At 41.6% G+C, this 14,799-nt stretch overlaps 1 protein-coding gene across 1 annotated transcript in view; it reads right to left on the bottom strand.

The window, feature by feature from the left end:
- Window positions 1-1,876: 1,876 nt before the first annotated feature.
- LOC126100693 (vacuolar protein sorting-associated protein 53 homolog) overlaps window positions 1,877-14,799 on the bottom strand; it is a 183,231-nt gene continuing 170,308 nt past the window's right edge. The window contains exon 16 of the mRNA XM_049911309.1: window positions 1,877-2,332. Within this exon, the coding sequence (XP_049767266.1) occupies window positions 2,141-2,332 (192 nt within the window). The 3' untranslated portion in view covers window positions 1,877-2,140. The remainder of the gene's footprint in view (window positions 2,333-14,799) is intronic.

Raw genomic sequence — 14,799 nt, forward strand, 5'->3', positions numbered from 1 at the left:
GGGGAGAAGATTTAAGATTTATGAATATCAACAAAAAGGTGTGGCTTAATGAAGTGGGGTCAGTTTTGGCAACATACTTCTCATAATGAAAGTATTTGGCACTTGCTTAGCTCTTGAGGCATGAGTGGAAAATTATGCGTCACATTTTACGCAATCAAATTGTGCAAGAGGTCAGATGTATGCGTTCCCGTTTGGAGCTGATACAGACAAGATTTCTTCTAAAAAATTTGTTGGCATAATATTTTAATCTAAATTTAATGTGAATAACTTCGCACTGTCGAAGACAGTGCAAGTTTTCCAAAACATGTTGATGCCAGTGCCATCTTAGTACATTAGATAATTTGCAAGTTTGAGCACGATTCTGAAACGTAACACACGTTCCATATGGTATTTGACAACTATCTTCTGCACCTACATATGCTCCTGCTGAAGTGTCGATCTTATAGTAATTTTGGACATAATGTAAACATCTTTTCAGGAAATAGCCTTCTTAGAATTTCTCAAGCTAGAGCCAAATTCACTACAGAGTATACAGGACTGAGTAAATCTGGCAACAGTACTCTCAACCTAATGCACCCTTACATTGGTAAAAGTCTCATAATTGTGTTGTGTTGTGCTATGATAAGAAGGGTGTCTGGACGCTCTCACAGTTGATGGAGACAAAATTTGAGTATCATCAAAAAATAAATTCCTTAAGTTATAGCAAATTACAATGCTTAAACAGGCACTGTTGAAAGGGAGATATGCTCCAAAGTTCATTTAAATTGTAAGGAAATAATGTCATTGGTGGTAAGAAACACCCCCCCCCCCCCCTCAATTACATATGGATGTATGTGTCGATTCCCTCAGGCCATACCATAAAATCAACACAAAGATACTTTTTGCAATATTACATTTAGTTTCACATGGTGCTGAAAATATCGCTTTGTGAACAGACCATGGCTTTAAAAATTACTGCACAGAGACACATTACTGATTTTCATTACAATAACAATATTCATTCAACATACTGTTTGTGTAGCATTTCAAATCATTAAAATAAGTAGATGGGAAAATAGTGAAACGGGTAAGAAGGCATCTGCGAGATGGAGAGACCAGGGATCAGAGTGGCTGCTGCACAGAACTACACATAAAGGATGGACCCTGTTCCACACAGCCACAGGCATACAGCACTGTTACTAACTGCATAATGAGAATTTAAGAATTAATACAATGCAATCAGTGTCCAGACGTGTCTTTTATAGTTCAGGTGTGGACTACTTGAATCATTGTACATTCATTCATTTTTTGAGATCCTACTTAAACTAATGCCATCTATGATAAATGCTTCAATTTTTTGGAGAAATAAATGGCAACACAGATGAGACTGTATGTGATTTTGGAAAAAACATGTTTTTGTAATACCAGTAGTAAATAGTTTTGTATGTCACGATACGCTTTACTGCCAAAATTACCCATCTACCTATATTTTATTTACAATTTAAAACTAAATTAAAAGGTGCCAGAAGGCAACACAGCTCTCAGATCTGATGTAGTAAGTGTATAAACTACATAACAGTAAAAAAATAATTATCTAACAATAAAACATTTGAAAGCATACAGTGTATTTGTATGTTAGCTTTCAATCAATGAAACTGATTCAAACATTTTTTAAAGCACATGTAAAAATGAAGGGGACGGATACAGGGATCTGCCTCCCTCATCAAAAGAGCTCACTGCTTTATGCATTATAGCTGAATAAATAACCACTATCATGTTAAGAGAAAAGAAGATAAATAAATACACACACACACACACACACACACACACACACACACACACACACACACACACACACACACACACACAAAAAAACTAGAGGGAGATGCCCTGGCATAATGGATAATGGGAAGCACACACACTATGGCCCATTCACATTTTAGTGATTACTGTTTGACCCTAGCACCAACTGCACTTTGGTACTGCACAATTTGTAGTTTATTCTACTTACTTAACAGAGGGAAAAGTACTGACTATGATTTTATTTCAAAACAACTACAGCTCCTCTTTTTGTGCCAAATGCTCCTGATACTGCTATCCTTATGTTACTGTTTAAGACTATTAGCACATGCCATAGCTGAGTCTGGCACTTTGGCTGAGTTCACAGTCTTTTCTTGATAAGTTTCTCAAGCTTCTTGATGCGACTCGACTCGTGGTCTGGGCTGCCAAGACCCAGAGGTGGCAGTGGAGAACCCGGTGGTCCAAGCATGGGACTACCTCCCAGTGGAGGAGGTGGTGGCAGTTTTTGGCGGAACAGTTCCACCAGCTGACTCTGCTCTGCCCGTCGCAGACCCTAAAAAGGAGAAATTGAAGTAGCCAATTTGAAGCTGGGTGAATGTCAAATGGCTGGCATAGTTCATTTCACTAAGAGCAATATGGAGAAGATCTCAGCTGGAGAAAGGTGGAAGAAATACACAATGATGTCCTTGGTAAGAGGCAGTAAATGCATACGGAAAGTCTGAATTGCAAGGATGAGTTAATCGACAATGCAGTTACTTAAACAAACTGCTACTCTTAAAATAGAAATTTTGATTTATTACAGAAATAAAATTAGCTTAATTAACTGATTATAATGGAAATAATTTTTTATGAGACTCTTTGGCAAGTTCTGCATCTCATTTTTGTTAGGAAAGTTTTGTCTCAATCTTGCAATAATGTTCTGGCATATAGGATTTTTTTTACACATTTATGCATTTAAAATTTTGTAATAACAACACTGCATTTCATTTTCGGTAGTGTCATTTTCCAGTCACCGTGCGAAACACTGATTTTTCTGCAAATTTACATCTACATCCAGACTCAACAAGTTATGTTACGATGTGTGTGAGTTAGTTACGTGTTCCATTGATCAAACTCACAGTAACCGTTACGACATGGAATGAGTCATGTGCATAAGAAATACACAAATGAATGTAGTTTTTTTTTTTTTTTTTTTTTTTTTTTTTTGTTGGAAATTTTTGTTACCTACCCCAAGCCCTTGGCACAAAATACATCTATTATACCTATAGATTTATTTATTCTGATTCAAGAATTCATCTATGGTACAGGAGGAGTTGTCAAGGAGATATGATTTCAATTTAATTTTAAAACTGTTACTGCTGTCTGTCAGACATTTTATTTCATCTGGTAATTTATTAAAAAGTTTTACAGCATCATGTTTTACCCCTTTCTGTACCAAAGACTGGTTCATGTTGTTGAGAACAAATTTCATTACTGAGTGAATGTACTGTGAGGCTGTTGTAAGAATTTCTAACCTTTTAAGGGGGTTGGATGTCGAATGGGCCAACTTGCAGCAGGAGAGGCACAACAGGACATTTTAATTTCCACTGTATATACTTTTACAAATAAGTTCATAAAACTTTGTCAGCATGACCAGGAAGGATTCAGAATTCACACTCATAGCAGTGGAAGTTCGAAAACATAACAAAGTAATTTTTTTACATGTGAAATTTCATCATTTTTTTCACTTACTACTGGCAGCATTTGTTGCTGTAGGTACACTTTTCTTCATAAGTAAGAGAGATGCTTTGATGAATTTTGCACAGCCTACAAACCATACTTAAAGGTGTATGAAACTCTAGAATTTTCCAAATCTATTAAAAACTGTGGTAAAAATTGAGGTAATTAACTATAAAATTTGTGTTTTTTCTAAACATGAAGTTTAAAATATAACAGCTCATTCGCTTTTTCATAAATTAAATAAATTCTAGTTTCATATGCCTGTAAGTATGGTATGTATGCTGTGCAAAATTCATTGAAGAATCTCTCTAACTTATGAAGAAAAGTGTACCTATAGCAACAAATGCAGCCATTAGTAAGAGAAAAAAATCATGAAATTTCACATGTAAAAAAAAATTACTTCGTTATGTTTTCGAATGTGAATCCTGAATCCTTCCTATAACCCCCGCCGGCGAAACATTGCACTTGACAGTTCGCTTTTTGCTAGTTAGGTTGGCTATACTGTAATAGCGACGTTGCAACAGCAGCCTCTATACACACAGCAGACGATACAGATTTCCGTCCCGTCTCGTAAATGCAAGCGATTGAGCAATTTCAGTGTATATAAAAACTCGTTTTTAGTTGTACTACAATGACAGGAAGTAAGCAACCGTATAATAATGCATGTAAAAGCATAACAATGCGCACCAATTCGATAACGGAGCAAAGAAATACAAAAAACAAGCATCTGACGACTGGTACTTTAAAATCAATAATGTACGTAGTTTACAAAATAAATAATAACCGAGATTGCAATAAATAACCAATATTAGTAATTTTTCACTCACCAATTTACAGCGATAATGGCGCAATTCCATCCAGCTCGCCATCGTCACTGTTGTCCGATTCATCGCCAAAACCGTCTTCATCGTCGTCATCAGCAAGACAAATCATTAATTGTTCATGGCCACTGATAATACCTTCTATTATCTGTGCTGCTCGTATAAGCTTCTCGACGTGCTCTACTTTTTTTCTCCATGAGGCTGCATCCACAGTCACAAGAGCTTCACGCAACAGCTTTTCCACCTCTGTTATTGTAAAGGACTTCTTGTTGTTCCTTACATACATTTTTACATCACTCCATATTAACTCAATAGGGTTGAAATGGCAGTGATATGGTGGCAGCCTTATTACAGTATGACCCTGCTCCTTGGCAATTTCGTCTACTACATATGTAGGTGTCGTAGGCTTATTTTCTTTAACAAGAGAATATAACAGAACCTTTGTCATACTCATATCCACTGCAATATTTCGAGCCTGTAACCACTGCACCATAACTTCTTTCCGATCATTTGTGGTTGGGGCTTTGTTCTGTATCACCGAATGATATGGAGCATTGTCCATTACAATTGTTGTAGGGACAGGAAATTGTTTTAAAAGGTTCCTGAACCACTCAACAAATCGTGTGTGATCCATATCTTCATGGTAATCACCAGTCTTTTTTGATCTAAAAACTAAAAGTGCGTCAGGGACAAAACCACTGGAGGAGCCTGCATGGACCACAATTAATCTAGCTCCTCTTCCCGTCGGCTAATGGCCGCTACTGCTGGGTGTGTTATCCGTCCAACATTTACTTACAGCTTCCCCGGCATTAACCCACGTTTCGTCTAGCCAAATTATGGAATGAATGTCTCTGCCCACAATTTTGTGTAAGAAAATGCTACGAGCGGTAACAATATGTGCCCTCTCTAACAGTACTTTGCGTCCGTCTAGCGTTTTGTAACGGAAACCCATGTTTTTTAGCACAATTTTTAGTGATGTTTTACCACCCCTAAAGAGTTCACTTTCTTTTAAAGAGATTAATAAAGGCCTGGCCAGACAGAATCCGGCCTGCCGCTGCGACGGACGGCGCAGCGGTGGGCCGGGCGCGTCAGCGGCCAGGGACGCCACACAGGCAACGGCCGGCCGCAGCGACTCTTGATGCGTCAGGTGTTACACTGTGGAAGGGGCCGAAACCCATTATTAAGCTTGCATGCGTAGCGCGATTGTCTTGGCGTTAGACGATTTGGAATCCTCACACGGGACGCGTTATCTTTGTGCGAGTTTATTTTTTTTTTTTTTTTAATTGCAGAAATGAGTAGCTCGCACTAGCGATACGAAATGGCACTAAGAAGAGAAGATGTTGGTTGCACGACATTAATAGCAAGAGAGAAAGCTTAGGAGAATACCATCTTCTGTGTATTGATCTAAGAGTCTGACGAAGATAGGTTCTTCAAATATTTTCGTATGTCGCGAGAATGTTTGGAGGAAATGCATCGCCTGATAAAAAGGTAGCACCGAGAAGTGCACAACAAACTGGAGAAAGCCAATTAATACAAGGCACAGGCTAACCATTTGTTTGAGGTAAGTTTTACCGTTTGTGGCCTCATTGTGCTTCAATCAGAAATCTCATAAATTATTGGCTCTGAGCACTATGGGACTTAACATCTATGGTCATCAGTCCCCTAGAACTTAGAACTACTTAAACCTAACTAACCTAAGGACATCACACAACACCCAACCATCACGAGGCAGAGAAAATCCCTGACCCCGCCGGGAATCGAACCCGGGAACCCGGGCGTGGGAAGCGAGAACGCTACCGCACGACCACGAGATGCGGGCACACATAAATTATTCCATTTCAGTTTTGCTGTATCATATGAAAGGTTCGGCGGAAGAAAGTGCTATCCCACAACGTAGTTACGAGTGGAGTGATAAATTTATTTGCAGTGTTTACGAATACAGCAAACGATAGTAACATCTAGTTCCGCAAGTCCCGCTAGAGAGAACTTTCTACTTAATAGATTGTTTTGTTTCATTGTATTCATACCATTGTCATTGAATTTAAACAAATATATCTTTGGTCGCTAACTTATCCATTCGTTCTATCGGCATAACAGATTTTAATCTTTTCCAGATACTTGACTACAGGCGACAGTCACCAGACCATAGCTTTCTCTTTTCGGTTAGGACGTTCAACAGTCTCAGATATTGTGAAATAAGTGTGCCAGGCAATATGGACTGTTCTACAGCCCAAGTATTTACATACTCCTACAACAGAGATGTGGAAGAAATCTGAAGGAGGATTTCTAGATCTTTGGGGGTTTCCGGACTGCCTTGGAAGCATAGACGGAAAGCCTATCCAGGTTAAAATGCCCGAAGGATAGTGGATCCCAGTTCTTCTGTTAGAAACAGTTCTTTTAGCTAGTTCTCCTGGCGATCGTTGATCCATACTACGGTGTTTACCGTAGTTGATATTGGAAGTTATGGACGTCACAGTGACAACACTATTTCTGAGAATTCAGCTTTCTATCAAGAGTATATCGAGGGCAAAAGTATTCTACCTCCAAATCAGGATCGCGTGTATCAGACAAAAAGTTGTATTCTCTCACCTCCTCTGTAAGTCTTTCTGTGTCCATGATGCATACACTACGAGCTGCAAGACAAAAACCTCCTCAAGCCGCTGCTTCCAGTGTGACAGCAGAGCGGTTGAGTGGGCCAACAGAGGTAAGCAGCCGCTCCGGCTTGTGGCGAATCTGTAATCTGTGACAACCCGGCGGCGGCCGGTGCGGCAGGCCGCATGCCGGTGCGTCAAAGCCGCACTCTGTTTGACCGCCGGCATACAATAACGAGCGATTCAACAGTGCGGCCTGCCGGCTGCGGCTCAAGGCCACAGGCCGGACGGCCAGGCCGCATTCTGTCTGGCCAGGCCTTAACTTAGCTACAGTCGGATACTCTTTTCTGCTGTAGTAAGCATAAACATGCCTACGAATTGCATCAGTCTGGAAAGAATCTGAATCTGTGATAGGACTAGGTCGCTTTTTCTTCTTTCCTGGGGTTGATAAAAATGTATTATTTGATCCAGACAGCTCGGAATCATTACGGCTCACTTCAGTATCTTCCAAGTTTTGTAGTAATACTCCTTTACTTACTACGGTTCTTGCACTAATACCAAGAGTTTTCGACGTACGTTCCACCACTTTGTCGGCAGGAATTGATGGCTGTCCATGAATGCTTACGTAGTTTTTCTCCTGCTCGTAAAACTCACGAGTTCTGCGTAGTAACTCCAGTGCCTGGCTGTTTAGGGGCACCCCTCGACGCAAAGGATTGTCACTGGGTGAACGAAGTCTTTTCGGTGGCATTTTCCAAGTATGTACACTCACAACGTAACAAAAGTCACAACGATATAGCACACAGTACAACGAAAACACGCGGTAAACAACATACAATTCACGTTGTATACACATCCACTAAACAAAGCCGGCAACGCGGGAACTTTGACGTCACAGCACGTGAGTAACAGCTGTGCTCACTGCGCTGTGATTGGCTGGCGCCCCACGCTGAACGTCCAGCGCCTATCGTTCTTCACTTGTTACTCTGTTACGCTGCCAACTTCATACGCAAACGTCAAGTGCAATGTTTCAGCGGCCCGGGTATAGTGATGCTGACAAAGTTTTATGAATTTATTTGTAAAAGTATAGACACTGGAAATTAAAATATCCTGTGATGCCTCTCCTGCCCCAAGTCGGCCCGTTTGACGTCCTACCCCCCTTAAAGAGATGCCTACAAGATGCACGACTATGAGCCCCACACATTATTCTCACCATTTTCTTCTGAGGAGTGAATACTTTTTGCCTAAGTGTTGAGTTACCCTAAAATATCATTCTGTATGACATCAGAGAGTGAAATTATGTTAGCGTGCTAATTTCTATATCCTCAAAATAAGCAATTATTCTGATTGCAAAAGTTGCTGAACCTAGTTGCTTTAGGAGATCCAAAATATGAATTTTCCAATTAAGATTCTCATCTATATGCACACCCAAAAACTTAGTATGTTCTATCCTGGCTACTGACTTCTGTTGATGTGTTAAATTTATTGAAGGAACTGTACTCCTTGCAGTAGAAAATTGGCTGTACTGTTTATATATATGATATGATCCCATGCCACTTTCCTTGACGTTGACCTCCACCTGTCCAATGGCCAGCTTCACACGTCCGTCCACATCAAACCCACCAACAAGCAACAGTACCTCCATTATGACAGCTGCCACCCATTCCACATCAAACGGTCCCTTCCCTACAGCCTAGGTCTTCGTGGCAAACGAATCTGCTCCAGTCCGGAATCCTTGAACCATTACACCAACAACCTGAAAACAGCTTTTGCATCCCGTAACTACCCTCCCGACCTGGTACAGAAGCAAATAACCAGAGCCACTTCCTCATCTCCTCAAACCCGGAACCTTCCACAGAAGAACCCCAAAAGTGCCCCACTTGTGACAGGATACTTTCCAGGACTGGATCAGATTCTGAATGTGGCTCTCCAGCAGGGATACGACTTCCTCAAATCCTGCCCTGAAATGAGATCCATCCTTCATGAATTCCTCCCCACTCCACCAAGAGTGTCTTTCCGCCGTCCACCTAACCTTCGTAACCTCTTAGTTCATCCCTATGAAATCCCCAAACCACCTTCCCTACCCTCTGGCTCCTACCCCTGTAACCGCCCCCGGTGTAAAACCTGTCCCATGCACCCTCCCACCACCACCTATTCCAGTCCTGTAACCCGGAAGGTGTACACGATCAAAGGCAGAGCCACGTGTGAAAGCACCCACGTGATTTACCAACTGACCTGCCTACACTGTGAAGCGTTCTATGTGGGAATGACCAGCAACAAACTGTCCATTCGCATGAATGGACACAGGCAGACAGTGTTTGTTGGTAATGAGGATCACCCTGTGGCTAAACATGCCTTGGTGCACAGCCAGCACATCTTGGCACAGTGTTACACCGTCCGGGTTATCTGGATACTTCCCACTAACACCAACCTGTCAGAACTCCGGAGATGGGAACTTGCCCTTCAGCATATCCTCTCTTCTCGCTATCCGCCAGGCCTCAATCTCCGCTAATTTCTAATTTCAATCTGCCGCCGCTCATACCTCACCTGTCTTTCAACATCATCTTTGCCTCTGTACTTCCGCCCCGACTGACATCTCTGCCCAAACTCTTTGCCTTTACAAATGTCTGCTTGTGTCTGTGTATATGCGGATGGATATGTGTGTGTGTGTGCGAGTGTATACCTGTCCTTTTTTCCCCCTAAGGTAAGTCTTTCCGCTCCCGGGATTGGAATGACTCCTTACCCTCTCCCTTAAAACCCAAATCCTTTTGTCTTTCCCTCTCCTTCTTTCTTTCCTGACGAGGCAACCGTTGGTTGCGAAAGCTAGAATTTTGTGTGTATGTTTGTGTTTGTTTGTGTGTCTATCGACCTGCCAGCGCTTTTGTTTGGTAAGTCTCATCATCTTTATATATATATATATAAAGTTCAGAGCAAGCCCATTCACAGAAAACCAATCAATAACTTTTCCACAGATATTTGTATCATTTCCTATTGGAGTTTCCTTTACTGGATTAATAATGATGCTTGTATCATTAGCAAACAGTGTCAGTTTAGCTTCTTGTTTCAAATAAGAAGGGAGGTCATTCACATACACTCCTGGAAATTGAAATAAGAACACCGTGAATTCATTGTCCCAGGAAGGGGAAACTTTATTGACACATTCCTGGGGTCAGATACATCACATGATCACACTGACAGAACCACAGGCACATAGACACAGGCAACAGAGCATGCACAATGTCGGCACTAGTACAGTGTATATCCACCTTTCGCAGCAATGAGGCTGCTATTCTCCCATGGAGACGATCGTAGAGATGCTGGATGTAGTCCTGTGGAACGGCTTGCCATGCCATTTCCACCTGGCGCCTCAGTTGGACCAGCGTTCATGCTGGACGTGCAGACCGCGTGAGACGACGCTTCATCCAGTCCCAAACATGCGCAATGGTGGACAGATCCGGAGATCTTGCTGGCCAGGGTAGTTGACTTACACCTTCTAGAGCACGTTGGGTGGCACGGGATACATGCGGACGTGCATTGTCCTGTTGAAACAGCAAGTTCCCTTGCCGGTCTAGGAATGGTAGAACGATGGGTTCGATGACAGTTTGGATGTACCGTGCACTATTCAGTGTCCCCTCGACGATCACCAGTGGTGTACGGCCAGTGTAGGAGATCGCTCCCCACACCATGATGCCGGGTGTTGGCCCTGTGTGCCTCGGTCGTATGCAGTCCTGATTGTGGCGCTCACCTGCACGGCGCCAAACACGCATACAACCATCATTGGCACCAAGGCAGAAGCGACTCTCATCGCTGAAGACGACACGTCTCCATTCGTCCCTCCATTCACGCCTGTCGCGACACCACTGGAGGCGGGCTGCACGATGTTGGGGCGTGAGCGGAAGACGGCCTAACGGTGTGCGGGACCGTAGCCCAGCTTCATGGAGACGGTTGCGAATGGTCCTCGCCGATACCCCAGGAGCAACAGTATCCCTAATTTGCTGGGAAGTGGCGGTGCGGTCCCCTACGGCACTGCGTAGGATCCTATGGTCTTGGCGTGCATCCATGCGTCGCTGCGGTCCGGTCCCAGGTCGACGGGCACGTGCACCTTCCGCCGACCACTGGCGACAACATCGATGTACTGTGGAGACCTCACACCCCACGTGTTGAGCAATTCGGCGGTACGTCCACCCGGCCTCCCGCATGCCCACTATACGCCCTCGCTCAAAGTCCGTCTACTGCACATACGGTTCACGTCCACGCTGTCGCGACATGCTACCAGTGTTAAAGACTGCGATGGAGCTCCGTATGCCACGGCAAACTGGCTGACACTGACGGCGGCGGTGCACAAATGCTGCGCAGCTAGCGCCATTCGACGGCCAACACCGCGGTTCCTGGTGTGTCCGCTGTGCCGTGCGTGTGATCATTGCTTGTACAGCCCTCTCGCAGTGTCCGGAGCAAGTATGGTGGGTCTGACACACCGGTGTCAATGTGTTCTTTTTTCCATTTCCAGGAGTGTATATCAAGCACAGAAGGGGACCCATGATTGAACCCTGTGGAACATCTAATGTAATTCCCTCCCCCGTAGATGAAGTGGGAAACCTCGTTAAATCATTTAAAGATACTTTTTGCTATCTGTTCTGTACACGTGACTTAAACCACTCATATGCTGCTCCATTTATACCATAGAATTGTAATTTCTGTAACATAATGTCATGGTTCACACAACCAAATGCTTTGGACAAGTCACAGAAAATTCCTATTGGTGACATTTTACTATTTAAAGACTCTGTTATGTGGACAGTGAAATTGTATATTGTTGTCTCAGTGGAACAGCATTTTTAAAATCTGAACTGTGATTTAATAAGTATCCCATTACTGTTGAGATGGCTAACCACTCTAGTACATTATTTTCTTGAAGATTTTTTGAAAATGTTGTAAGCAAGGATACTGGCCAATAATTATTGACATCTGTGGTGTCCCCCTTTTTGTAGAGAGGCCTGACAATGGCATATTTTAACCTGTCTGGGAAAATACCTTGAGTTTGCGATGCATTACATATGTGACTCAGAACATCAGCTGTAATTGCTCCACATTGTTTTAATATCTTATTAGAGATGTCATCTACTCCAACAGAACATTTATTTTTCAAAGATTTAATAATTTTACTTATTTCACAAGAAGTTGTTACGTGAAACTCAATCTGACAAATTTTTATTAGCTACTTGATACTGTTGGTTAGGATGGTCTCGTTCTACTTAATAGTAATACTACCTACCCCAGTGGTTACTTTTCCAGTCTCCCTTCTAACAACATTCCATACTGATTTTATTTTATCGCCCGAGTTGTTAACTTCATCTCGTCTTTACTAATTCTTGGTGCTCACGCAATTTTCTTTTCCTTTCTGAAGACACTTTAATAACTGTAGTGGTCCAAGTTTTTTTTTTTTTAACTGTTTGGTGTTAGATTTAGTCATTTTTTGGGGCAACAGTGTTCAAAAAGGGATATAAATTTATCAAGAAATAGGTTGCATTTATTATTGGCATTTGGCTCATTATATACAGCTCCCCAATTAAAATTTCTTAAACTTTCTCTGAAATGCTCTACAGACACCGGGTTGACCAGCCTTACACTTTCACTTAATGGTCTGTACTGTACACCCTGCTAAGCTTTGTAAGTTAATCAGTTGTGAATCATGGTCTGATAATCCATTTATCACAGGGAAATCATGTGTTAGTTTTACATCCTCTTGTTGCACAAATACATTATCTATTAGAGTGCTACTGTCTTGAGCTATACGTATAGCAAAATTAATCACTGATTCTAAGTTATATGTCATTAATAACACTTCACTTTTATTTTATCAGAATTGCTTAGAAAGTTTACAATGAAATCATCACCGATTAATAGCTTCTTTTTGTCTGACAGACAGCATAATAGGGAGTCAATAGCTCCCATCTCCTAATGGGAACCTGTACACTGTTTCTAATATCAACACTAGATTATCTAGTTGTAGTTCTCATGCACAAACTTCAGAGTGCTGATCAACACAAAATTTGCTTATTTCCACTGTTTTGTACTTATGCCCTTGTTTTGTGTAAATGGCAACTCCTCCTTTATCCATGCTAGATCTGCAAGTGTAAGATGCTAAATTGTACCCATTTATACTAACACTTTCCATCCCCACAGTTAAATGGTGATCAGACAGACAAAGTATATCAATCTCATTCTTATTTTTGAGATCATTTAAACACACTAACAGCTCATCTACTTTATTTTTTATTCCCCTGATACTTTGATAAAGTAAATTGATACTATTCTTAGCTTTATCCCTAGTTCCTGTACATGAAGCTTCTTTTATTATATTTTTCTTGATTATTGTCTTTCTGGACTTCGGCTTTAACCTAAAAAATCTGTCTGCCTGGTCCTGTTAACTATAGGTATCATACCTTGTGAGACTGTGCCACCCCCTGCTAATAGAGAAGCTAACTTATCTTTCCCCTTATTATTTAGGTGCAGTCCATGTGTAGTGTATCCCCACCTACCAATAACATCAACTGGAACAACACTCATTTGAGATTTTGCTGGTGTCTGGGGCATCCTGTTCAGCTCAGTGTTAACATGCATTACAGCAGTGTTTACCCAGGGCTGATCATGGTGCTGAAAGACCTCCACAAAACCAATATTTGTGTGATCAGTTTCTGCTCCTATTTTGTCCAGGTCACTCCTAATACTATATCTTGGATTCATGGCCAGGCTGTTTCCTGCTCCCCCAACTATAATTACCTGATCTTCCTTCTCAAAGTCCCTGTACAGCTGTCACCTGGCTAAGGCTAGCAATTGGTTTCACAAAATTTGTGACCTGGTACCCTTCAACTAATTTCTCTTGAAGCTGCTGGCTTACACCCCTCCCATGACTGCTACCTAGAAGCAGAATTCTTTTTTTCCTATTATGGTTTGATCCCGACCTGTCTCTCTCTATCTCTCTCTCTCTCTCTCTCTCTCTCTCTCTTTTTTTTTTTTAAGAGCTACTATTCTGCTTCAACCTACATTCAGCTACATCTGGATGAGGCCCTTACTCCACTACTTTGGATAGCAAGCCAAACTGATTTATTAACAGAATTTTTAAAGTTTTTTCAACAATTTCCCTTTTTTACCCTTTGCTTGCTACCTTTCACCAGCACCCCATCTCTTTTTCCTCCCATGGCATACATAATTCCAAATTTGCGTCTTCTTATTCAAATTTAAGGGCACAAATCTTTGCCTCCTGTTCAGCAACTTTTTTTGTCCTTTCTAGATAACCTACATTGCCACAGGAGAGCCTCATAATCTACCCCCGTTTCCTTGCCGCTACATTCTCCCCAATGAAACTATAACCTACAGTCTTCACAGAACATGCCCTCCTTCAAATTTCTATGGCAACCACCACATTTGTCACACATGGTTTGATAGAAAAATTTACACAAAAGCAGATAATAACTTGGCACAAGATCACTGAAGTTTCGTAGTCTGTACTAATACGTAACTTAACGCTAATCTAAACAAACTTTTAAACTTACTTTCAAAATTTCTAATTAACTCTCTAAAAATGTAAACAAAACTAACGACTATCGGCCTTTACGAAATACTTTCTTTTCGTTCTAAATAGGCTCAGAAAAGCGAAACCTTCAATAGACTGTGTAGTGAAGAAGTAGATGCACTAGCCTAAAAAGTAATATTAACTAAATTAGCACTCATTTTAATATTAATCACTTAATTTAGTGAGAGCTTTGTGGACGTGTGTCTGCCAGAGATATTAGCACTACTGCATGTGCTGCATATGTAGAGGGTTTCATAATCATTTGCCCCAACAATAAGCTTCTGTATGTGCTCACAATTATCTGTTTCTACCATCAGGG

The sequence above is a fragment of the Schistocerca cancellata genome, chromosome 9 (genome assembly GCF_023864275.1).
Source record: "Schistocerca cancellata isolate TAMUIC-IGC-003103 chromosome 9, iqSchCanc2.1, whole genome shotgun sequence".
Taxonomy (NCBI): Eukaryota; Metazoa; Arthropoda; class Insecta; order Orthoptera; family Acrididae; genus Schistocerca; species Schistocerca cancellata.